The 23667-nt window shown below is 49.6% G+C and overlaps 11 protein-coding genes across 11 annotated transcripts; 3 read left to right on the top strand and 8 right to left on the bottom strand.

The window, feature by feature from the left end:
- Positions 1–925: 925 nt before the first annotated feature.
- Positions 926–2407, top strand: N7498_007615 (MFS transporter; the record flags this gene model as incomplete). Its single annotated transcript, XM_058454677.1, has 1 exon — positions 926–2407. The coding sequence occupies one exon, from the start codon at positions 926–928 to the stop codon at positions 2405–2407; it is 1482 nt and encodes a 493-aa protein (XP_058306926.1).
- A 1841-nt stretch (positions 2408–4248) lies between these two features.
- Positions 4249–5491, top strand: N7498_007614 (aldo/keto reductase; the record flags this gene model as incomplete). Its single annotated transcript, XM_058454676.1, has 4 exons — positions 4249–4304; positions 4360–4501; positions 4555–4929; positions 4982–5491. Coding segments are annotated over 4 exons (1083 nt in total), but the record flags the coding sequence as incomplete, so codon positions are not given.
- Positions 5492–6237: 746 nt separating this feature from the next.
- N7498_007613 (uncharacterized protein) lies at positions 6238–7221 on the bottom strand (the record flags this gene model as incomplete). Its single annotated transcript, XM_058454675.1, has 1 exon — positions 6238–7221. The coding sequence occupies one exon, from the start codon at positions 7219–7221 to the stop codon at positions 6238–6240; it is 984 nt and encodes a 327-aa protein (XP_058306924.1).
- A 1056-nt stretch (positions 7222–8277) lies between these two features.
- Positions 8278–9410, bottom strand: N7498_007612 (non-structural maintenance of chromosomes element 1 family protein; the record flags this gene model as incomplete). The annotated part of the gene is made up of 3 exons (XM_058454674.1): positions 8278–8541; positions 8599–9224; positions 9293–9410. The coding sequence occupies 3 exons, from the start codon at positions 9408–9410 to the stop codon at positions 8278–8280; spliced, it is 1008 nt and encodes a 335-aa protein (XP_058306923.1).
- Positions 9411–9923: 513 nt separating this feature from the next.
- Positions 9924–11067, bottom strand: N7498_007611 (putative C2H2 finger domain protein (Kin17); the record flags this gene model as incomplete). Its single annotated transcript, XM_058454673.1, has 4 exons — positions 9924–10589; positions 10643–10645; positions 10705–10895; positions 10950–11067. The coding sequence occupies 4 exons, from the start codon at positions 11065–11067 to the stop codon at positions 9924–9926; spliced, it is 978 nt and encodes a 325-aa protein (XP_058306922.1).
- A 419-nt stretch (positions 11068–11486) lies between these two features.
- Positions 11487–13651, bottom strand: N7498_007610 (uncharacterized protein; the record flags this gene model as incomplete). The annotated part of the gene is made up of 3 exons (XM_058454672.1): positions 11487–12046; positions 12100–13468; positions 13532–13651. 3 exons carry the CDS (start codon positions 13649–13651, stop codon positions 11487–11489), a joined length of 2049 nt encoding a protein of 682 aa, XP_058306921.1.
- A 519-nt stretch (positions 13652–14170) lies between these two features.
- On the bottom strand, positions 14171–15017 carry nctB (negative cofactor 2 transcription regulator complex subunit NCB2). The gene is made up of 4 exons (XM_058454671.1): positions 14888–15017; positions 14798–14824; positions 14397–14656; positions 14171–14340 (listed from the first exon to the last, which is right to left on the bottom strand). Exons 1-4 carry the CDS (start codon positions 14907–14909, stop codon positions 14221–14223), a joined length of 429 nt encoding a protein of 142 aa, XP_058306920.1. The 5' UTR covers positions 14910–15017; the 3' UTR covers positions 14171–14220.
- A 681-nt stretch (positions 15018–15698) lies between these two features.
- On the bottom strand, positions 15699–16627 carry N7498_007608 (SDR family oxidoreductase; the record flags this gene model as incomplete). Its single annotated transcript, XM_058454670.1, has 4 exons — positions 15699–15732; positions 15792–16162; positions 16224–16537; positions 16588–16627. The coding sequence occupies 4 exons, from the start codon at positions 16625–16627 to the stop codon at positions 15699–15701; spliced, it is 759 nt and encodes a 252-aa protein (XP_058306919.1).
- Positions 16628–17939: 1312 nt separating this feature from the next.
- Positions 17940–18629, top strand: N7498_007607 (zinc finger CCCH domain-containing RNA-binding protein; the record flags this gene model as incomplete). The annotated part of the gene is made up of 2 exons (XM_058454669.1): positions 17940–18240; positions 18301–18629. The coding sequence occupies 2 exons, from the start codon at positions 17940–17942 to the stop codon at positions 18627–18629; spliced, it is 630 nt and encodes a 209-aa protein (XP_058306918.1).
- Positions 18630–20175: 1546 nt separating this feature from the next.
- On the bottom strand, positions 20176–21229 carry N7498_007606 (intradiol ring-cleavage dioxygenase; the record flags this gene model as incomplete). Its single annotated transcript, XM_058454668.1, has 2 exons — positions 20176–20455; positions 20502–21229. The coding sequence occupies 2 exons, from the start codon at positions 21227–21229 to the stop codon at positions 20176–20178; spliced, it is 1008 nt and encodes a 335-aa protein (XP_058306917.1).
- Positions 21230–21722: 493 nt separating this feature from the next.
- Positions 21723–23459, bottom strand: N7498_007605 (pentachlorophenol monooxygenase; the record flags this gene model as incomplete). Its single annotated transcript, XM_058454667.1, has 3 exons — positions 21723–22755; positions 22814–23119; positions 23254–23459. The coding sequence occupies 3 exons, from the start codon at positions 23457–23459 to the stop codon at positions 21723–21725; spliced, it is 1545 nt and encodes a 514-aa protein (XP_058306916.1).
- Between the last annotated feature and the right edge of the window lie 208 nt (positions 23460–23667).

Below are 23667 nucleotides of genomic sequence, written 5' to 3'. Positions count from 1 at the left end.
ACGATCAGCATCCCAAACGCTTGGCACATCTAGCAGATCTTTGCACTTATGTATCAGTCGGGAGATCTGGGGTAAATCCCCCACCCGGCAACGTGCGAGACCCTAGCGAGACCCGAGCCGAGACCCGAGCGTTCCTTATCAAGTCGATAATTACACCGAGCAGCCATAGAATAAATAAAATACAAGAGTCTCTGACTCTTCGAAAGGCTCAGCGACCTCACGTGTTCATCATTATAATAAACTTTGTTCCATGCGTGCTTTACTGGCATTCTACTTGTTTGTCCAAGCACTCGCCCTGGTATGATCGGCATTATATTGGTGGTTCCGTCCATTAACACTACGCATAAAACATTGGTGGTACCTCACCGAAGGGAAACAAAGATTCGTTCCTCGATATATTTACAACCAAACAATAACCTTGTTCAGCATTGCCTGGCCGCTTCTCACAGTGTATGTAGTTTGAGAATTGGCGATGCTGGCAGGGTTCCTGAGTTACTTACGCAGTCGGAGCATAAATGCGCTCGGTGCAGATGAGGAATAGCTCAGAAAAAAAGCAGAAACACCTTGATGCAAGCCTATCAAGCGTGGTTAGGTATGAAATTGCGCGGTGGAGAATGCCAAGCCCAGGGCTACGGATTGGGTTAAATCGCAAAGCCATTCATTTTGACTCATGGTGACTCGTGGTGGTTCGTTCGCGTACCTTAACCGTTAGCTTATGTCGGTCACAGCTGGGAAGGGCTTTTATAGGTGCATCCATATTCATAGTATAAGTAATGGGACTCCAAAGGAAGCCCAGCGCACTTCTTTTCCCTAATTGCTTGTCTAGCATTTCAGTCTTCCGAAAGACGTGTTTACCTTTGTTTTCTGCACGTATCCTCACAAGCAAGGGTTGTCTCCGTCTATTTGACCCGCACAGCTCACTGTGATGGGATTATGGAAATGGCCCGGACGTCAACATGAAAAGCAGGAGGCTACCCGACCCAAACTCGTGGAGCTAAGGTCATCGCGATGGTTTATTACTATTGTCGTGTCGTTCGCTGCTGCGACGGATGTTTTCATGTATGGCCTGATCGTGCCTGTCACCCCCACTGCACTACAGAATAGGGTACAGCTTCCTGAAGGAAGTATTCAAGGCTGGGCGTCGATCCTTCTGGCTTTAAATGCGGCTGCTTTGTTGGCTTTCTCGCCTATTTTTGGGTACATCGCTGATCGATCAGAGTCTTGTCGATTTCTTTATCTCCTTGGCCTGGTTGCGCTGGGCGCAGCGACGGCCATGCTGTGTGTTGGGTCGAACATTGGACTTTGGATTGCTGGTCGGATGTTTCAGGGTGCTGCGGCTGCGATGGTTTGGGCTGTTGGAATGGCGCTGATGGTTGATACTGTTGGGAAAGACGGGCTTGGTCAAGCTTTCGGTTATGTGTCGATGGCTGTCAGCTTCGGGGCAGTGGCCGGGCCCCTTCTTGGAGGTGTTCTTTACCAATATGGTGGATACTACGCAGTCTTTGGTATCGGTTTTGGGTTTATTGGGCTTGACATCTTCCTTCGGTGGATGTTAATCGAGAGAAAACAAGCGATCAAATGGCTCATGCCGGATATGAGGCCACTCGCAGCTGAGCAAGCCTCGCAAAAAGAAGGAGAAAAACCAACAAACCCACCGGCAGTTGGTAATGGCCCTTGTAATCGACAGCCCCCAGAATACCCCCCTTCACGAAGTGCGCTAGGGCTTGTCGCTTTTCTATTAAGCTCACCCCGTCTCATCGTGTCCCTATGGGGAAACCTCATTATTGCACTCGCCCTAGCTTCATTCGATAGTGTCCTTCCACTATTCGTGCGAGATATGTTCGGATGGCAGCAAGGTGCCCAGGGGCTGATATTCATCCCGCTTATGGTACCGCACGTATTAGGCCCAATAACAGGGTTCGTCATCGACAAGTTCCCACGGTCTTGTCGCTACATTACCACGGGGGCATTCCTATCCTCCACACCCGTTATGGTTTTACTACGACTTGTTACGGAGAATACTATGCAGCACAAGGTTCTTTTGTGTGCTCTCCTCGCCCTCCTCGGTGTCTGCTTTTCTTTGGCATTACCCCCTCTCAATGCGGAGGTCTTCCATGCCGTGAAAGAAAAAGAAGACCGGAACCCAGATATTTTTGGTCGTGGTGGAGCTATGGCGCTCGCATTTGGCCTGTCTAACATGGGGTGTGCTACTGGATATCTTGTTGGGCCCTTCTTTGCTGGCTTCATTCGTCAGCAGGCTGGCTGGGGAACTATGGGCTGGGCATTAGGACTGCTGGCAGGTGTATCGTCAATCCCAATCTTTTTGTTTCTAGGCGGCTGGATATTGAGAGAGCCTGTGAGGTCCCAAGGTGAGGCTCAAGTTTCAGAGACCGCCTCTGGTGTTTAAGTTTTAGAGTTGGAAAAAATGTATTTATAAAGTGATATTCGAAATCACATTTACCTCTACACTCTACACAGTAAGACTTTCATTCCCGATCCAGCCTAGGCGTGAAACCCGTAGAGTCATGTGACCTAGCCGTGATGCCTTACTGCCTGTCGCCCCACACCTTCCTCGATAGCTTCTTCATCACATACAGATCTTCATTCTTCCATCTCCTCTAAAAAATCTTCTTTATCATTCTAAGTGGCAATTTTGTACCCGAATAATACTCTGATCCGATATACGAACCATGCCCGACACCCCACAACCCAAGAAGAATGTTTCAAATCGTAGGAGAAAGCAGAATGTTCGAGCTCAACAGCGATACAGTATTTACCCCATCTGTGTGTCTCCGACGACTTGATTCTTATTTTTTATCTAGGAGAACGGCGTAAACGCCATCTGCAAGCACTTGAGGCTCTCTTAGCTTCTCAAACCCCACATACCGAAAACGGCGTTATCCTGCCAAATAACCAAGAAGAGATTGATCTACACGATCGCTTGTTCCAACGCACACCAGGATACAGCACGGCAAATATTGCTATGTCACCCAGTAGTGTTCTTGGACCTAGTCTCAGATCGGCTGAAGATCATCCCATGCAAACCTTGGCATTCATTGTCAACCACTTGGGTGGGATTGACGAAAGCACAAGCGTGCGAATCAGATCTGGCGAAATCACAATTCAAGATATCCTGCAAGCCGGGTTGGATTCATTAAATTTGCCCTCTGGCGATTCATCAAAAGAAATTTGCGCGAACGACAACGGCCCACCGTGTCCTGCCTTGCGCACCGACAAAATCCTCATCCTTAAGAGTAGAAAGCTGCTTCATCCGAACTTGCTGCCCTCTGTCTACACCAATAATCTACGACTCAAACAATTCTCTACTATTTCCGCCCTTCGAGCAAATGCTGAGAGGTTTGGCTTTACATTTGAAGAACTCATAGACCCTGCAACGGGCTCACCATTCTACGATCAAGCAATTGGGAGAGATGGCACAAAATCGATTTCTCCTAAGTTGCTCGAGTCGATGCCACATCTTAAACCGATAGACCTGCAGTTCAAACATCCCCATCACGTCTACATCGACCTTATTCCATGCCCAAAGTTTCGTCAACGATTTATCCAACTCACCACCATGGAACCCCCAATGATCAATAAGGGCGAATTTTGTGCTGATCTTGAAAATGACGGGCTCATCTGCTGGGCGTCGTATACTGGATGTGACACTGAAGTGAATGGGTCAAGTGTACCATGGGATATACGAAGCTGGGAAGCTCAGCCGTGGTTTTTAAAAAAATGGTGGCTTGTCTTGGGAGGGGAAGAGAGTGGGATCTTTCAGCAGAGTAAATGGTGGCATGAATTTAGAGGGGATCATTTGCCGCCTTTTTGATGACGTCAGTTATCTTAGCGGGAATCTTAGTCTATCACGAGTCCGAATACATATCCTTTCCCTAGGTGGCCATGGTGAAAGGAATCCGAGCAAAGAACTGAGGAGCGTGAAGAGCTGATTGTTGGTTTGGATAGCCAAACTGACCAACAGCCCTTCAACGCGTGCTGAGTTGAGCAAATAACCATCCCGACCAATCGGATGAGAGTGTTTGCCCAGCTTAGCTGCTATGCTCAACTCAGCATGCTCAACTCAGCATGCTTAACTCAGCATGCTTAACTCAGCATGATCAACTCAGCATATACTTCGCTTCCTTGCCTGGGGCCTTGTCCTAAATATGAAAGTGCCGCGACGGATACTTAAAAGGCCGAGTTTCACTCTTGGAAGACAGAATTAAATTCCTCAAACAACATACATAGATGGACAGTCTCACTCTTCGACCTGAGGCCCAAAATGGCGCCATGGAATACACTCGGTAAAGCATCATTCTATTGAAACGAAGTATGCTCTTAACGACCTGTGGTATCTAGACTTGGGCGATCTGGCCTCAAAATCTCCAAAGTGGTTCTAGGTGCCATGTCTTTTGGCAGTGATGACTGGATGATTCCCGAGGAAAAAGCACTGCCAGTTATCAAGCATGCTTTCGACAACGGCATGAACACATGGGACACCGTAAGAAGACCGGAGCCGTTTGCCTTGCAGACCTGATGAACTGATCGTTTTAGGCTGACATCTACTCTTTCGGCGAGTCGGAGCGCATCATAGCCAAGGCTTTGAAAACATACAACATCCCCCGCGAACGAGTCGTGATCCTGTCGAAATGCTACGGTGGGGTCCCTAACCCAGGTGATTTGGACGGAATGTCAGATCAAGAGAAATTAGCCCAGATGGCTGTCAATGACGGTGTCATGGTGAATCGCATTGGACTATCGCGCAAGCATATCTTCGACGCGGTAAATGCTAGTATTGAAAGACTCGGCACGTATTTGGATGTTCTCCAGATCCATCGCCTTGATCGCGATACTCCTCGTGAGGAGATTATGAGGGCACTCAATGATCTTGTTGACTCCGGGAAAGTACGCTATCTCGGCGCAAGCTCGGTGAGTTGTCCCACTGCTGATGGATGACTATCTTCGCTGAATTTCTTTTTAGATGTTTGCTTGGGAGTTCCAGGCTTTAAACAACATTGCGGAGAAGAATGGGTGGCATAAGTTCATCAGCATGCAGGACTACTATTCTCTCCTACACCGCGAGGAGGAGCGTGAAATGCACCCATATTGTCGCGATGCCGGTGTTGGCCTTATTCCATGGTCACCTTTGGCACGTGGTCTACTAACACGGCCATTCAAAGTCGACAAAGCGCAAAAGTCTGTACGTGAAGCTTCTGATGTTTACTCACAGATGCTGATCGGTGCGACTACGGAGGTTGATATTTCTATCATTAACCGCGTGGAAGAATTGGCCAAGAAGAAGGGTTGCAGCATGGCGCAGATCGGACTGGTATGGTGTCTGAAGAAAGGGGTCAATCCTATCGTTGGATTGTCTAGCACTACTAGAGTGGATGAGGCTGTGCAGTCCGTGAAACTGTTCAAGGATGGGGTGCTCTCCGACGGAGATGTCCAGTATCTGGATGAGTTGTACGTCCCGAAGGCTGCTTTGACGGGTGCGTGGTAATGTGTAAGAGCAGGGTTATCTGGTACAGAGCGTCATTTTGATGTAAACTTTCTTACATACAAATGAGTTTTATTTCGCTGGATGACCGCCATCACGTTGAGATGAAAAGGGATCCCTTCGGTAGATCATGTGAATGGGGTGAATAATTTATGAAGAATCTGATATTGATTTCACCCGAAGTCCAGCCATTAAAAGAGACTTCATTTACCAGTATTTTGGAAGCTTATTAAACCAGCTAGTGTTATGGTATTTAACTTTGAAGATGATGCTTGGTGAAAGGGCAAAACCAGCCACTCTCATTGACTCAATACAGTGTTTCCTAGAATCGGTGTCGCCAAACCTCCCTTTTGTTTTCCATTGAATTTCTTTTCTTTTTTTGGGAAGATATGGTTTGAAGCTCCACCACTTAAGTATATCTAATTAGTCAATCATTGAATGACTTGATGCAGCACCTACAGTAGGTAAGGGAACAGGCCAATCAGAGGCCACCTAGGCACTGTATTATCTGTCGAGTATACGGTTTCTCTTCTAGGAACAAGGGGATCGACGGATATACTATATCGGGATTAGCGTATTTAAAATTAGAATTCGGGAATTAAAGTCGAAGAGTGTGGAGGTAAATCTGATTTCGAATATTACTGTAACATTCTAGAACATCATGACTCCAATACACATATTTAACAATGCTTATACCCCGAAACGAATGAAATGAGAGAAAGAACCCTTGGAAGGCCTCACTTGCCACGATAGCTCATGAAACTCCTCATAAGCATCTGCTTCATATAATGATCAATCGCCGTCAACGGATCCGTGAAATACCCAGTAACCTTCCCCCAATTCTCCACATCATCAAGAGCAACAAGCTCCCTCGTAGGATACAAGGGCATTCCATTATACCTGAACTCTACAGGTAGTAGCTCATTAGCCAAGATCAGCTTCTTACGCATCCTCGGCAACATATTCCAAGGCTCATCAAGCCACCTGGGCAGGCAGTTAAGCTCTAACCAGAATGAGCGGAAGTCAGGACGGAGTGGCCGCTCGGCTTCTTCTCGGTAATACTTTCCGGTCATGGCGTAAATTAACTTCTGCCAGTACTTGAATCCGCTGTTGGCGTATGGCTGGTCTCGGCAGAGTAAAAATATCAGAGCCTCTATGAATGCCGTTGGCTTGAGAACCTTGAATGGGTACATACCTTGCCAATCTGCTGACCAGGGGCGGTATTCTTTTGCGGTCATCATGTGGATGTTTGTTTCGGGGGAGACAAAAGAGAAGTCCGGTAGCCACCAGAGGACTTTGGACTTGACGAATAGGGACACTGTGTCGATTCCGATGACATCTTGATCGTTCAGAATATACTGGAGGTTCATTTTCATGGTAGGAACGGGGATCTTGCTGAGCCACGGGGTGTGGAAATGCGCATCTGGAACCGAGGTGCCTTGATGGGCCTGTAGCCACGCGCAATTTGGATTGAGGCAGAGTTGGTGGTCTTCAAAGAAGCCAAGGGCTCGAATGGCTGTGTCAAGCGCCTCGTCAGGAATGACGAACTCAAGACTCCTCGGTTGTAATGCATTCCGTTCCCGGTCATTGAAAATGTCAGCGGCTTGTTCACCCCAAAGAACATTAGGTACTCTTGCACCATCCAAGATGCTGGCAAGAAATCCCGCAATGTCCGCCCGCAGGAGCTGACATCGGTAATAGTTTTGTGAGGTAGTAGTCATTGTCGACTGAGGTAAGAAAGTACTCTGAAAATGTTTCTGGAACGAGAGGACAGTTGCTGGCTGTCACGGATGTGGAAGAAGGCTGTTGCTGAAGATCTAGATACCCAGATGCATTGCTCGACTTTATATTTTCGACTCCATCCTGCGGACTCATATCCCTCTCGATATACAAGACAACATCTTGCTTCCCGTGTTTGGAGTATTTCTGAAACAGCATTCAGGCATTGTAAATGAGGTCTCGAGTCAAGTAGTTTGCAAGTCTGCCGAAAATAAGTCTTTGTTAGTAAATTCAAACATTAAGCACCTGGGGCTAAGTTTGATGATATTTCAGGACAACGAGTGCGAGTGGAACAAAAATATGAGGCTTTGCGGTAGGCATTCATGCCCCTATTCTTAGCACGTTCGAGGAACAAAGGCATTCCTGGTCATTCTTCGAGGTGCTGGATGAGACGTTTCTTTGTCGAGTTTGGGGTTGGTGGTCCTTATTCGATAAAGAGACTCGCCTTCGAAACGAGAGATAATTAAAATGATATGTTTCAATTTATTACGCTAAATGCCCGTACTATGCTGAGAACGAAGAGTTGAAGACGGTGGAACATCGTGTTCACAGTTCTATGGATGAGATTTTGTTCAAGTGTTTGGCTCGCTACCCGCCAATTCTTCAGTGGACATTCTGGCAAATCGAGCCTTGACGCCGATCATGTGCAATGTCGATAAGCGAAGTCATTCGTTAAACGTTGGTGACTGGTAATCCATTATACCAATTTTGTGATCAATCGGAAAGGTCAATCAGTGATGTGGCCGAGAGTGCAGGTTTGCGATTGACGTGCGAGTGTGAAGGTTCGCCAAGAGCCTCATCAGGTAGACAATGCAGCAGGTGCTTGAATCAATTCATTGCACTCGTCAACGAGGTGCCCCCGGTATCCATCAAGCCACGAATCATCCTGAACAAGCCGGCAGTTCTGTATTGAGCCAAGTAATGCGCAAAGGGCTGTACATTGCAGTCAAACGCACATGGCTCTTAGATTCCGTATGCAATTCAAATGTTCTTATATTTCACCCTTCATCCTCCCCACTTTCCTCGTCGGAAGTCTCCGTATGGCCATTCGGAGCATTTGAAGGCACCTGGCTAGTCTGCGGAATGTTGGTCGTCTGCCTCCGGTTCGTCGCCGAGGTCACAGCCCGCTCACCCACGAACTTATCCCCAGGCCAATCCTCTTTGCAAACGGGGCACTTCTCGGCCTGCTGTACGCGGAAAAAATTGCGCATGCAGTGCTCGTGAAGTCGGCCTAGGCAATCACGGTCGCCACATCGTTGACCCTGTAAATCCCAAGTCAGCTGTAATTCTCAGTATCCTCTCACGCAGATAATCCTTACCACTGTGACAATATCCCTGCAAGCAGCACAAAACTTGATGCGCTCCACTTTCCGCCCATTCTCATTCACGTAGTTGTACGTGTCGATCAGCCAGCTTCGCAGCTCCATCAGCGCACGCGGTGTCAAGCTGAAGAAGTTCTTCCTGCTCTTCTCCAACCAGCCTTCTACAAGGAGGTTTTGCATCATTGTCTCGGCTTGCGTCATGGTCAAAGACTGTGCTGCTCCGCCTTGGTTCTGCTGTATCTCGGCATTTGTCGACCGCCGACGGTTTATGTCTGCCGAAGAAACCTTGGCCAGCTGGGTGGCTTGGATCGGCGTGATAACCATTGCTTCTGTTATCTTCGTGTTATTCGTGTCGAACATGTAATCCAGAACCCGCTTGACGAAGGCGATCTCGTCGGGGGAGTAGGTGGTTGCGAGTTGGGTAAGGGCATCGACGTGGACGTTGACAAGAGCGTATACCCGCTCAGGAGGAGTGTCAGGGGTATTTTGATCGGAATCTTTTGTGATTTGGCGTAAGGAGCTTCTGATTTCGAAGTTGAAGGGAGAGATGGCGGTGTTGGCCGAGGAAATGTAAGAGGAGAGGTGTTCTTGAGTGATGTCGTCTGGGTCGATAGTGCGGCCCTCTATGGAGATTTGAACGATCAGTACACTTTCAACAAGCCCGACTCAGTTTCAAGGGAGAAAAACACACCATGGGCAGAAATTATGGCAGCCAGCACTGGCTGCGCTTCCTCGAGGGTCATTGATGAGCGAGCCATGAAGGCCTGCAAGAAGGCGCGATTGCAGTCATTGTAGCTGGAGTTGTCCATGCTGCCGAGATGATGGGCCAGCAGCTCGGTGTAGATCTCCAAGACTGGGTGATATCGTTGAGTTGAGGCACAGGAAAATGAAGTTGGATGTGACGCGATCCGACGCGCCGCGCGAAGGTGCCAAGACTTGCCGATAACCAGAACTATGCGAGTTGGAGCTTCTCTTTCAGCTTGGATTCCCTATCTATTTGAAATTGTATTGTAAAAATCAAGAACATGAACTACTGAGGGATTTATTCGCTTCTACTCGAAGGCTCGGAATATTCTTGCCACCGTCTTTTACACTTCCTCAGCTTCTTCAGCACTGTGTCTGGGAGGCACTCCTCCTCAGGGCTCATTTCAGTAGCTAAGGCCTGCTATTGAAAATTCTTCGATACGTGAATATGAGAGGGTTCACAAAATTGTGAATAAAATAGTCTAATCTTTCTAGCAGCCGCGAAGAGGTGGCATGGGGTATATAAAGAGTCAAAGGTAGCGCAACAGCCATATTGCACGATCGTGCGATCATACAGTTCACTTCAGCGAGATCTTCGGCCGCTTATTATTGAAGCCAGAGTCCGGCCGAGACCGCTTCTTCTCATTAGCCTCCATCTCGGCTTTCATGATCCTCTCCTGCTCAGTCATCTTTTTCTGGGGAGCCATCACAGGCCCCTTCTTCCCCGCGAGAGGATTTTTCTTAGCCGCCGAGGCAAACACGTTCTTCGGTTTCTGCGCACCAAAGGACATCGAGATCTTAGGCGCGGCCGGGGCAGATTCGGCTGGCGTTGGCGTATATGTCTCGTCCGCAGCGATCTCCTTTGGCTCGGCTTCCGTCGACGGAGGTGAAGCTGACTTGGTATCTGCTTTTGGTTTTGACGCAAACCCAAAGTTTAATGTCACTTTCTCTCCGTCTTCGCGTTGTAGCATCTTATCCTCGGGGTTCGCCTCTTCTTGTTCCTTGGCCATGGCCTGTGCCCTTTCGATCTGCTCCCGAATCAATCGTTGTTCGCGCTCCTCGTCGCCTTTATCTTGTCGTTCTTTCTTCATGACGGCTTCGCGCTTGCGCATCGTTTCCGGGCTGTTATCGATCCATGAGACGAATAATCCCTTCTCCGTTTCCTCAACCCGACAAATGCCTTCTTTTCCAAGGTGGGCTGCAAATTGTGACAAACTCTTCCATTGTGTCGCGTTCATGTGAATCTGCAAGTTGGTTAGGTATGCGCGAGGATGCACCGAGGGAGAGGATAACTCACGTGCTGCGAGAAGTTCAAGTTAGCATCCACGTTCCAAAGTTAAACAGTAGGTAAAGACTTACCTCTTTCTCCGCGATAACTTGCTGGTAGAAGTGGTTGATATGAACCTTCTTCTCGCCGTGTGTTGTTTTCAGCAGATCGACGAAATTCTTCTGGAAGTCGCGGCTGAAATCCTGGATGTGGCGGCGCGGGTCTTCGCCGATTAGAAGCATTTGCCGGACATGGCTTTCACTCGCCACATGGCATTTGAATCCTGTTAGGAAATCATCAGCGGTGTGAAACGTTGCAGGGGCCAGACCGGACTCACCGTTCTCGTCTCTCATCTGCCTTTCGCAAGCCTGGCAGTACCATCGCAATCGACCGAGGCCCTTCGCCTTGATCTTGTTGCCGATGGCTTTTGTTGAGCCTGCTTCAGCGCGGGGCATGTTGGCAAGTAGCGTAGTGCTGTTGGACTTGTATAATGGGGGTGAAAAGTTGCCGGGGAAGGTGAAGTAAAGGCGAGTCGAGATCGCGACGAGAAGATGCGCCGCCTGGGACGATAAGGACCCGCTATCACGTGATCGTATCTACATTACTCATCGGGTTGGTCCTCCAGCGCTATTGGGTTATAGGAATCGTACACTCGATTATCTTTTGAATGAAATAGAATGGAACTGAATCTCAGTTGTATTTGAAAAGCCAAGGCAGAATACGAGCCCAACTCCTCCTCACCTGCACCAGCGTTCCTTTTCTAGGAGGCATAGAGTACAAAAAGAAAACATTAAACAAATCAACCCCATCGCCCGAATGAAATCTTTTCAAACCCAGAATTCGTGCGCTGAATCGTAGAACCATCATCCTGCTCTCACAGAGTGAACTCATGGATGGCTGATGGTCCGTTATCGTTGTACTCCACACGGCTCATGTAGCCCTTCGTAAGACCCTGGTCGAGAACAAAGAAGACCTTAGCAGCCATCTGGGCGCCGAGGAAACAGGCTTCTTCGGTACCATGGCCACCCTGCGAGGCGCCGGATGGGCCTGCACTCGCCCCGGGAGCGTTGCTGTTGCCTTGGTCCTTGAAATCAGGGAAGTACTCGGGCAGCCGGAGGGTCTTGGCGGAGGTAGGGGTCTGGGAGTGGCCGCTTGAGCGGTAGTGTTGAGAAGCGACATTGGGGTCCATGCCTGGAGTGCCTGGCATCATGCCGGGGTTGTTGTGCGTAGCAGCCACGAGGAGAGGGTTCACACCGTGCGCGGCGGGGTGGTACATTGGCCCGGGTTGGCCCTGGCCCATAAGGGCGGGAGTGTTGGTACCGCCGGTCGGGAGAGGGGTGGAGAAGGTGGAGGGGATTTCAGATGTGAAGATGGTGGCAGATGGAGAGAGGATGAACTTTTGGGTGATTACGCCAAGGAGAGCCTGAGTAAAGCCTGTAAAACAAGAGTCAGCCATGAATTGAGCGTATGGAGGGCTATGAACTTACCTCGAACTTTGCTACCACATCCGACAATGATGAGGGAGTCCCAAAGCTCGCTGCGCTTGGTAGCATCCGGCACAGCCAGGATGGTGTGGTGAACTTGAGTTGCGATATCCTCCAAAATGCCGCTAGACAGACGGTCTCCGGTTTGCTGACTGGGCGATGTCAGAAGGAAGCGCTCGACGCCCACTTCGATTTCCCGGTTATGACGCGTGTAGCGCTTCGCGCCACCGGCTGCACTCTCTTCCTCCATTGGCACAAACTCCTCGAACTGGAAAGCCGCCTTCTCCTTCTTGTTATTGGGGAGCTTTGACCTGGGGTCAGCAGCACTCCCCTTCTTGGCGGACTTGTCCTTCTCCATGTTGGCAAGGTACTCGGTAGTGTTGCCACTAACAATTGCTGCAACGTCAAGGACACCCTCATCTTCCTCGCCGTTGGTCTCAGTGCCAGTCTGAGTGCCCTCGCCAGGCCCGCGTGGGGCAGAGTCGTTCCCGTCTACTCCAGTAGTGGCGGCAGTCGCGGGGTTACTACCCTGGCGTGCGGTAGCTGCTGCACCAGGCAGCGGAGTACCCGGGGGCACGATCTCGGTGATGTTGCTGCGCTTAAGCTGCTCACACATCTCTCTGGTGAATCCCCTGGGACCAAGCAACTCCAGAAGGCGGTCAGTCATGGCATCGCCGCCGCACCCTTGCAGTGCAATTCCTCGACCGTGCTCGTTGACTGCAAAATCTGTAACTGCGGTCACGTCCACCTTGCTCTTGCCGACATCAATAACTGTGGCTGTCTGTACACCATAACCGTAGCATGCAGCAAGGGCCGAGTCGATCAGACTGAATCCAGGAACCTTGAACTTCTCGAAGATGAACTGGGTGATAGCCTCTCGATCGCGCGCAGACCAGACAGGCTGGGCAATCATAAGGATCGGAGTGTGGAAAGGCGGGCTCAGAGCATTATAAATGTGAGTCAACAGAGCGTAGAAGCAGGGCCAGTCGACGATGCGCCCATCCTGAATCGGATAGACCGCCCCTTCTTCAGTGGTGACATCCTCCTCGTAGAGAACTTCCTCGATAACTTGGGTCGTCTCCTGAGGCTTCTCAGCCCCGTCGGCACCTTCACCCTCAGGCTTGTTGGCAGCACCATCCTGACCAGCAAACTCCGCATCTTTCATCTCCACATCCTCCTTCGGAGTCTCCTTGGGCGCACCATTGCCATTGCTGATCTTGACTTCGTTTCGTCGTTCACGGATCCGGTAAGGCTCGTACTCACCCTCCTTTTGGGCAGGGAACATGCGCGTAGGGAAACGGAATCGCGCAGGCGTGAATGTTTCGGGCAGGCCGAGCTGCGCCAGGGTCATTTGCGAACCCGGCGCAATTAACTGAGAGAGAGATTAGCGGAGGTCTTTAAAGAGGAAATAGTTGACACGTGGGGTCAGACATACCAGGATGTGCTCATCCTTGAATGGCGGCATCTTGGTCAATTGGCGATCAGGATAAATGGGAGCTGCGCGAGCCGCCGCGGCGGCTTTGCGACCTCGACCAGTGGTCGGGCGCCTTCCCATTGTGGTTTAGCGTGACTTCAGGCTTGGCGTGGTCACGGGATGGGATGAAAGCCTGATTTGTCGGGTGTCGAGCTGGAAGCAACTGGGCGATGTGCAGAGCCCTAATGGAACAGAACAAATCAAGTGAAAATCAGTAACTCGCATTGTCGACATTTGACATGTGCTGTCACACCCTGTGAATTATTTCTCCAGGGATTTCAGAACTTATTCTCCAAGACCCCAATATAGACATCTACGATTAACATCTGACTTTCAAAGCCAATTAATGGTCGGGTGCTGCATTAAAGTGAAGACTAGTAGCTTACTGCATTCTCTACAACACCAAAGAGCACAATCTACTAGAAATCATCATCCAAGTTACGCGCAGGTGACAGACTTGGAAATCAAAGACTATATACCCAGCGTGCATAAGATGCCGGGCATGTCATTAGATGTATCGCCTCCATCCGTCGCCGAGTTGAAAATTAAGAAAGACCGTAAGAGAACTCCAATCCTCGCCCCCGTGAAACACGCAAAACGCCTGGCGTCTTTTTGCTCTATGACCAGCATGAGATCTCGCCCAGGCCATCTTATTCAGGACCCTGGTTGTACTTCTCAGTAGCGGACCTGAAAAGTTCCTGCTGTTGCCGAAGGAGCTCTTCTTCAGAGAGTCCACTTTGCTCCATCTTGCTCTGCTTCTTCTCCCGAGACTAGAAATCCACCCCGTTAGCTAATTTATCGCACACCAGGACATAACAGAACACACCTTCAGCTGCTCTTTGTGATCTTCAGCAACAGCCAGGACATCGGGGATATAGTCGGCGAAGCCCAGGTCGCGCAGTGCCTTCTCCACATGCTCGCATGCTATGGTCTTCTTGGCTTCTTTCTCACTGATGTCATTCGCTTCGGATGAAATCAAGGTGATGAACTCGACACAGCATTCCATGAGCAGATCGCGCGCATCTTTGGAAAATGTTTGTCCTGAGGAAGGAGGGAGGATCTCGGTGATGATTTTTTGGACCGTCGCTGTGTCAAACACGATCAGTGAATGTCCATCAAACGCACGCGGGTCCACCCGCGGAGTCTGTGAAGCAATTCGTCTCTCACGAGATCGCCGGTGTGCCACATATAAAACAGAGGAATTAGATGAAAGCGAATATTCCATACCTTTGGGAAGCGACAGGTCGTCGTTTGCTGGATCAATGGAGCCATGTCAGCAAATGCGCGTGGCGTACCAAGAGGGGAAAGAGAACTCACAGCTAAACTCTCTGTCAGACATGACTGAAAGTGATGCAATAAAGGTCACAAATATAAGCTGCAGGCCCGGTAAATATAGGCCAAGAGGCAAGCTGGCAAGGATATTTTAGAGATCCGCGTGGGGCCCGACATGAAAGCAGACCAAGTCTCCGTCGCGACACGGCTTCCTATATTTTCCTGCCGGCAGGAACTCACCGCCCACAGCTACTTTTATTCGCAGGATTTTTTTCGGTACTTTCTCTTTTCTTCATCATCTTGCAGAGTCTTCTCGACTCCCACTTTCCTCGGGATGGAATTGATTTTGTTTCATCCCGAGGATTGTCACTAATGGTAAGCTCCTCTCACTCTGTTTTCTTGCTTTCTACATGATGAACCTTGTTGTCGCCCCTATCATACAAAACCATGGTGACCATACCTGTCCTAGCCAAACGGACCAACTGATATTATTTTCACTGCTTGCATTGCACATGATTTCGAGGTTGAACGCTGTTGCTAACTTCCTCAAGAATAGTAGGAACAGTATTGACTACGTCTCTCACTCCGCACTTGCCGACTCCCTGGATACAAAATTTCGTTAGGTACGGGAGCACTCCTTCACAATCGCAATACCCTCTTTGTATGATGATCACCCTACATTCCATGCTAAGTATGAAGGTGTTCTGCACCTAATGCTTATAAAATGTAATGCTTTTCATCTTTCGGCTGATTACAATTTGTCAACTGAAAATTTGCACTCATGACATTTTGTGGCATTCATACTGATTGCTGTACAGTCTCCATTCTCTTATATATCAACAATGAAAATCTAAATCTACTGGAAAGCCTCGAGCTCCTTGTCGTTCCACCTATCTCTTGTTAGCATCATCCGAGTCCTCGCCGTAGTTGGAGGGTATAATAGACGTACGATAAAAACTTGCCGCTCAGCTCCTTGGGCGCATCGAGCGCAAGCTTGGCTATAACATGGCCCGGCTGCTCTGGCTGGACGAGTTTGCCGTCCTTGTGCGCGCTGGTAAATTTCGAGTGTGTCTCCGAGTCCATATTTGTTCCGTGGATGTCGCGCAGCTCGCGTTGCATCTCGGTGTCGACCATACCGGGCCGGATGGACACAGACGTAACATCGGGCTCCTCGTTACCCAGGGTCATCGCTAGGCTGTTCATGGCTGCCTTGGTGGCTCCGTACAGGCCCCATGCGCGGTATCCGGCCACGGCGGCGCCAGAGGAGGTGAAAATGATTTTTCCCTTGGTTTGGCGAAGAGCGGGAAGTCCTGCCTTAGCCTGTAAATTCATGTTAGCAGTATGCTTTTTAGACATCTGAGTGCAGAATTGAGTGACGTACGAAGGCAACCAAGCTGATGAAGTTGATATCAAATCCTTGCTGCCATTCCTTCAGGTCGGCCGTAGCGATGTCGCCTACTTGGCCCAGGATGCCATGGTTCAGGACTATTCCATCGAGCTGTCCGAAGGACTTGATGGCGGCATCGACTGCCTTCTGGGCGAGGGAGAAATCTGCCAAATCGCCGTTCACCACCTCGACCTGCTTGCTGTACTGCTCTTTGAGCTTCTGGAGGGGCTCGACGCTACGGGCCACCACCACGACATTGTGGGGTTGCGATGCGGAGAGAAGATACTTCGCAATAGCGAGGCCAATGCCTGGAGTGATTGTGAATTTGGAGCTCCGACAGCGGCATGGTGGGCCTTACCTCGAGAGGCACCTGTGACGATGATGGTCTTCGCTGCCATGTTTGATGCTGTAGAGTCGGTCAGACAGGGGGTCTCAGAGGGTACGATATGTCTGTGGACAATTCAAAGGCGGGCTGGGGAGGTGATTCAAGAGGGCCGGCTTTTGCTTCCCTGGGGGAGCCCGTTGTTATCAAACATCTCCGGCACACTCGGAGCCTCCACCACACGGAGCGATTGGCCGAAACCTTGGGAATGGCACGACCTTACTTTTTCAGTTTTCAATGCACGAAAATCAAATGATAATTGCGAGGCTCAATATATCCAGAGGAACTGGAGCTGTTCTTGTCTTAAGTCCGAGGGCGTTCGGTGCGGGGCTTAATAATCTTGCCGGGGGGGATGGGCTCTGCGCAGACGTCATGCTGTTCAAGCTACAAAGTCAATTTTCATTGACATAGCTTCAATCAATCAGGACGAATATGAGACTGACTCACGCTCTATGTAATTTTGCTCTGATAATGTATAAAAGTTCTATCCGGCGCAGAATCATCCTACAAACCCTGGCCTCCGGGCCGTGACCACCAGTCAATTCGGGTAAACACCCGCGCTCATTTATAAGCACCCAGTCATGTTCCCCTAGCCCGGGTTGCACATCTGCCGTACATTCATTTTCGGGAACCGTGTATAGTCCAGCGAGTACCGAGTACCGAGTACCGGTCCATTTCTGTCATTCGAATAATCTAGAGACATTCCGCTTGAAGAAATCACTCAAGATCCACCCAAGATATATATTACTGAATGAATAATGGAAGATGCCCTCAACCAGCCCAATTCACGCCCCACTGTGACCTTTTTGCCGAAATAACCCCTTACACAAGATGATTTTACTTAGAGCGATAACGGGAGTGAAATGGATCGATTCCAAGAAGGAGTCGCTCCTCCTATGCACAAATCTGACCCTCATGCGCTAGAGGTACGCCCTCCGGTTTCTAAAATGATTTCAGGAAGGACAAGTTAGGGTCAAATAGGACATAACCGATTTAGATTACATATGGAATTTCTCTTAGACAACGATAAATAGCGTTACTTCTTGGCGAAAAGGCCAGTTCAGACTGATTCAATCCTCGATGCCCTATTTGTACATCGGATAATTGTTGTTCCGCACCCGTGGGATGGCAGCTCTCCGTATTTAGTCAGCACGCCACTGGAGCTCTCCAGAAACTTCAGGCATCCGATATCACCAAGCAGTCGACCGCTCCCTCGCCGCATCCTTCACCTGTCGCCTCTTCCGTTTCACCTGCGCGGATCTCCTCTCCCTCCCTCAACTCTCACCCCCCAGCAGTTGGTGCACAATTTGCTTTGACATCCACCCACCATGGCCAACTATCTCGCCTCCATCTTCGGTACCGAGCAGGACAAGGTCAATTGCTCCTTCTACTACAAGATCGGCGCATGCCGACATGGCGACCGCTGCTCCCGAAAGCACGTCAAGCCGTCCTACTCCCAGACCGTCCTCATGCCCAACATGTACCAAAACCCTGCCTACGACCCCAAGAGCAAGATGAACCCAAGCCAGTTGCAAAACCACTTCGACGCCTTCTACGAGGACGTATGGTGCGAGCTGTGCCAGTACGGCGAGCTCGAGGAGCTAGTCGTCTGCGACAATAACAATGACCGTAAGTTCTTTCCCGTCCCTTTCCTCCCAGTCGCGACAGTTACTAACGCGCTTTACTCAGACTTGATCGGCAACGTCTACGCGCGATTCAAATACGAAGAGGATGCCCAGACAGCGTGCGACACACTCAACTCCCGCTGGTACGCCGCCCGACCGATATACTGCGAGTTATCGCCCGTGACAGATTTCCGAGAAGCCTGCTGTCGACTGAATAGCGGAGAAGGGTGTGTGCGAGGTGGATTCTGCAACTTTATTCATCGCAAGAATCCGTCGGCCGAGCTGGACCGGGAGATGCGACTGAGCACGAAGAAGTGGTTGAAGGAGCGCGGCCGGGACGCGCGCAGCGTCAGCCGCAGCCCCAGTCCCGAGCCAACTCGGCGGAGGTTTTAGGTGATGGGTGATGAGTGATGGTGTTTTTCACAAATTCTGGTTTGCTTTGGTGCCTTCGTGTTTCCGTCTTTGGCGTTGGGTGATGTCAGAGGTGGTTCAGATCCTCTTCCTGTGTGGTGAAGCGCCTGGGACCGAGGTTTCGCCTGCATCTTTTGCTGATTCGCATTGTATTCTATGTCATGATATCAGACCTGCGAGTTCATCAATTTTTGACATGATCATATCTTTTTTCGACATGCGAAGGCAACTGGCTCGTAGACTTAGGTCTCGCAATCACGTCGCACCACTCGAGGGGTCATGATCCGGTGCCCGGTAGCGACCAGCACATTGAATGTGTGACTTTCAGCAACCCGCGAGTGGCGTGCCCATGTAGGAAGATGGCCGATCGCCTCCCGAGGCCCAGAGCTGGTCGTTCTCGCCCTTCAAGTTCACGTCCTGAAGGGGGTCGCACGGTTCGAATGTTGATCCATCTGATGTCTACAGAGGAACCAAGTAAGTAGATACTACAAGTGCCCCGGGCTAGTTCGCAAAATAGTTTGTGTTATCCCATGTACATTATTAGTCTGACAAATTCAATAAGTAGATTAATGAGACACCTCGAAAAGGGAATAAAGGGATTTCCAGAAAGACGCTTGAAGAAATGCCCACGAAGATATTTAGAAGAATAAGGGAATAAAGTGTTGACAGCCACTTACAATATCTCTTCGATATACTGTATCTTTATCGAGCTAACAGGTAGTGAGTGCTGCATCCTCCCTCCACAGATGTGTACCTCAATGATCCTGGCTGACACGTGATCACCACTAGATTCGAGACTGACTTTGGGCCTGCGATGACTCAAGGCGCTGGCGGACACGGGCATCTTCAAGAAAACACACACTGGTAAATTGGCCAAGCTACTGTAGAACGTAGTCATTCCAATGAAGTAGCATTACCGCTCTCGACAACGATTGGCCCTGATACAGACCTAGACCCACACCGCGACCCACCGCACAAATTTTTCGACTTGAACCCAGAAATCGTCAACCAATACATGAACAGCCCGGGTGGTCTAGTGGTATGATTCGCGCTTAGGGTAACCTAAGCACTCCTGCGCGAGGTCCCGCGTTCGATCCGCGGCTCGGGCCTGTTATCTTTTTGCTTTTTGAATGTGATTCCTGCACGTCTAGGGCCTTTTTTTGGTGGTGGTGCGGCGGGAGTGGTGCACGCACACACAGTGGCACCCCTGTCTAGGGAGGGGGTGACGCGCTTCAACACATTAGCAAGGGGGCATCGACCATTTTAATCAATGGTAGTTATCATGTGAGAAAGAGATGGATGTTTCCTATTATAGTGCTTAATTGATATTCAAAATCGGATTTGCTTTTATAACCAGGCGTACGTGACTACGAATAACAGTGTAGAGAAAAGACCCTTCTAAAATTACATGCAGTGAATGAATAGAGAGAGCTTCTGGTCTATACCTTGCGAAATCAAACCGCATGAATCAAGGAAATTATCCCTGACACCTGGAAATCATAACAATAAAGCTACGCGAAGCCTGCATCTATTGACCCTCAGTTGCAGGCACGGGAAGCCCATTATGCCAAACCACATTCCGCTTCTGTTTCTGCATCTCCTCAATAGCCCTCTGCTTGCGCAACTCCCGGGCTTGCTGATCCGTCAAAAGGACAAAGTCATATTTGAGCAATGGAGTATCCATCTCAACGTCATACTGAGATGACATAGCCGGGTCTGTCACCTTGGACAAGTCCACGATCAAAGAATCTTTAACTCCAAAAACCGGGTCTGATGTCTCATACGGATCTCCGCGAGGATAGAGAGCCCTTGCAAATTGTCAGTCGCTATTTTCTTCACAGAGAGACTACTCACGTTACCAACAGGTCGTAGCCAGGCTTATCAAGCATAAAGTGCACATGTCCAGGACGATTCGGATGGCGCTCAAGTGCCCGAAGCATCTTCCCCACAGGTCCATCCATGGGAATAGGATAAGGAACGGGCACGATGGCTTTGAAAAAGAAGTGGCCATCTCTATCAGAATGCAACACACCGCGCCCGTCAGGACCCGTCCGGTTCGGATCCTGCACGTCGTAGAATCCCTTCGAATCTCCTTCCCACACATCAATCTTGACATCCGAGATAGGATTCCCATCTGTATCTTTTACCGAGCAAACAACGAGCAATTGCGTCGCGTCGGGATCATTGTGCAGAACAGCTCCATTGTCTTTCTCTTTTGCATCGTGCGTATGAAATGGCCCCAGAACCGTGCCTTCCGTCGCAGGCTCGTGTCGTGGATGATTGATCGAGTCAACTAGAAGACTCACGCCCAGCGTATCGGAAAGAAGAATCATCTCGTGCCGTAGGTCGTCACTGATCTGGCCAATTTCAGTCAGGAATTGGATCCCCGATTGCCATTCCTCCGTAGATAGCCGTGTTTCGTGACAGAACTCGTGGAGATGGGTGACTATGCATGAGAGAAGGTATCGTAGACGTGGATCGCGGCATTGTGAGTTGACGATGTGTACGTTTTCGGTGATGTTTTCGGTTGTCAGGTCTTTCATTGGCGGGATCGCCGTTGGTGGGGGCTCACAGCGACTCATTTTTCAGGATTTGATTGAGCCTTAGGTAAAGGAGGAAGATGTTGAGAGAAAGTTGAGTTTCTAGGGTTGGAATTTAATATTGGGGAAGATAGACACCCCACAAGTTACTTACACAGGGTGTTGCAGCCCCATGTGGGGCGGTCTTTAACCCCACATTTCAGAGGGCCTGAGGCGGAAATAAGAGAGCAGTGAATAATAAAGTCGGAGGAGACTGGGTTTATTAACTGATACTTGGTTTAGAAGTAGATTAATGATAAAACAAATAGCGCGGTGTTGGGTTGGGATCTAATTCATCCGACATCGATCGATCAGCCTCGGTGGGTCCGCAATTGAAGGATGTCTACATTATGGCGAGTTGGAATTCACGTATCACAAAGCAAAGCGGACCAGAAGGTCTTCTGTTTTAAAAATGGTATGTACATAAAAGAATCACGTCTAAGTAAAAGAAAGAAATGCCGTATTTCTAACTTAAGAGTGACTGGCAAAAACATTACTAACTTGCTTCTTGAGACGTCAAGAACCACTGCTTCATGTACTGGACAACCTTCTCCCACTCGCCAGGTAGACAGGCCATTCCGATATATAGATCGGGACGAACGAGAACCAGTCGACCTTCTGAGCCGATCTTATATCGTTGCGTGAACTCGTCAAGTTCATCTAAAGACTGGTGATCGAAGTCGAAGCGTGGGTCAGGGCTGTCTGCATTGATGACAAGATATGTTGATACTTGGCCCAAAAACAGTCGGTCCATCTCATCACGGACTCTGGCGCCAATGTCGATCACATCTGTTGCATCCGTACCAGGGGCCACTATAAGGGAGAACTGTGGCCGCCGGAAAACATCATAAATGCGTCTTTTGGGTTCTTGAATCAGGAGCGCATCCGGTGCACGATCCCCAGCCTGAGGGCCCGGCACGGGAGTAAGGTCCTTCGGCAGGTTGGAAACGCCACTGTAATTGTGCGAGAGGCCGCTAACAAGATTGACAGTCCGCAACTCCCATCCAGGTTCTCGCGTAAGATGCAGGCGATCTTCGGGCGGGATACCAAAACCCATGACAATTTCATGCGTGGACATCGCACCTTCGCTGATTTGCTTGCCAATCGGTTTGCGCTCACGTTCATATGAGTCGAGTATGAACTCACTCGCCTGCTTCTTGTAGACAGCCGCAAGTTTCCAGCCTAGATTGAAGGCATCCTGCATGCAACCATTCATGCCCTGACCTCCCGAGGGGGAATGAACATGGCTACTATCACCACATATCAGCATGCGACCGGCGCGGTATGTTTCCGCAATATGATTGCGAACGTTCCATGCAGTTTGCCAGTGCATCCGGCCGACCTGGAACCCGATCCCCAATTTATCAGCAACTTCCTGGTATGCCTTCTGCTGATCCGTAGCAAAGACATAATCCCCTGTCGGCTCACTCATGTAGATTCTCCATAGCTTTCCCGGCATCTTGGTGCAATTCATAAAAAGGTCCTCATTGAAATAGTAGTTCATCCACCGATCATCAAAATTAACATTTCTAATAAAGTTCAGTATGAGTAAATAGTTTGGCCTTTGGGATATTCTCTCCAACTTACTTCAGTTCCAAATCTGCCATGCTCATCACCGCCACTGTATCACCCTCGAACTTGATCCCTGCCGCATTTCGCACGAAGCTATGAACCCCATCACAACCCACCACCCATGGGTACACGGTGACAGCTGTTGTACCATCTGGGTTGCGAATGGTGGCTGTAACAACCTGAACATCTTGCTTCAAATCAATGAGCTCGGTTTTATACTCTGGACCAATGGAATATTTCGACAACATCAGTTCACGGAGAGCTAGTTCAAAATCGTTTTGGCTGATCTTATAGTAGAAAGGGTATCGGGTTGGCAATGGCCTGTATGGAAGGTCAGGTAAACTCCCAGGTATGTGGATGTGGTTTCTTCCAACGCTCACCGGTAGTCAGTCCGAGGGCATTTGTCCTCGGAGAGTTGTGGAAAATGGTAGATATTCCCTGGGCATTCTAAACACACTTCTTCAAGCCGATTCGCCAGACCCATATGATCGAACATTTCCATCGATCGAGCATGAATAGTCATTGCCCGGCTTGTGTGTGATGGACCGGGTCGCTTTTCGATGATGCGAACGGGTATTCTGCGGCGGAGCAATTCATGGGCAAGGAGTAGTCCAGACGGACCACCGCCAACGATCAAGATTTCATTAGAAATAGCCGCCATGATCGTGCCAAGCAGTTCCTGCTTAAACAGTAAGAATTGCAAGGAGCTTAGTCTTCTGTCTTCTGACTATGTTTCCACTTCATTTAAGTATTCGACAGGAACTCGCTTACGTGGGGTCACGTCGTATGGCACTAATAGGAGTGGAGCATCAGCTATCTATCCATGTGGGAACCAGCGGGGGATGCGGAGTTCAGATACAGTGTCAGTT

This window comes from Penicillium cinerascens, assembly GCF_028974065.1.
Source record: "Penicillium cinerascens strain IBT 15544 chromosome Unknown contig_9_segment0_segment0, whole genome shotgun sequence".
Classification (NCBI taxonomy): Eukaryota; Fungi; Ascomycota; class Eurotiomycetes; order Eurotiales; family Aspergillaceae; genus Penicillium; species Penicillium cinerascens.
Note: the sequence above shows the minus strand (reverse complement) of the source record. Positions and strands in the feature narration are given on the sequence as shown.

What these genes read in the sequence shown, in the direction of transcription:
- nctB (XM_058454671.1), bottom strand. Translation starts at nt 14,909, where the DNA reads ATGTCTGACAGAGAGTTTAGCT. An exon ending in CGACCTGTCGCTTCCCAAAG is followed by an intron (nt 14,657 to 14,797) that starts GTATGGAATATT and finishes TGTTTGACACAG; the next exon opens with CGACGGTCCAAAAAATCATC. An exon ending in ATCACAAAGAGCAGCTGAAG is followed by an intron (nt 14,341 to 14,396) that starts GTGTGTTCTGTT and finishes GTGGATTTCTAG; the next exon opens with TCTCGGGAGAAGAAGCAGAG.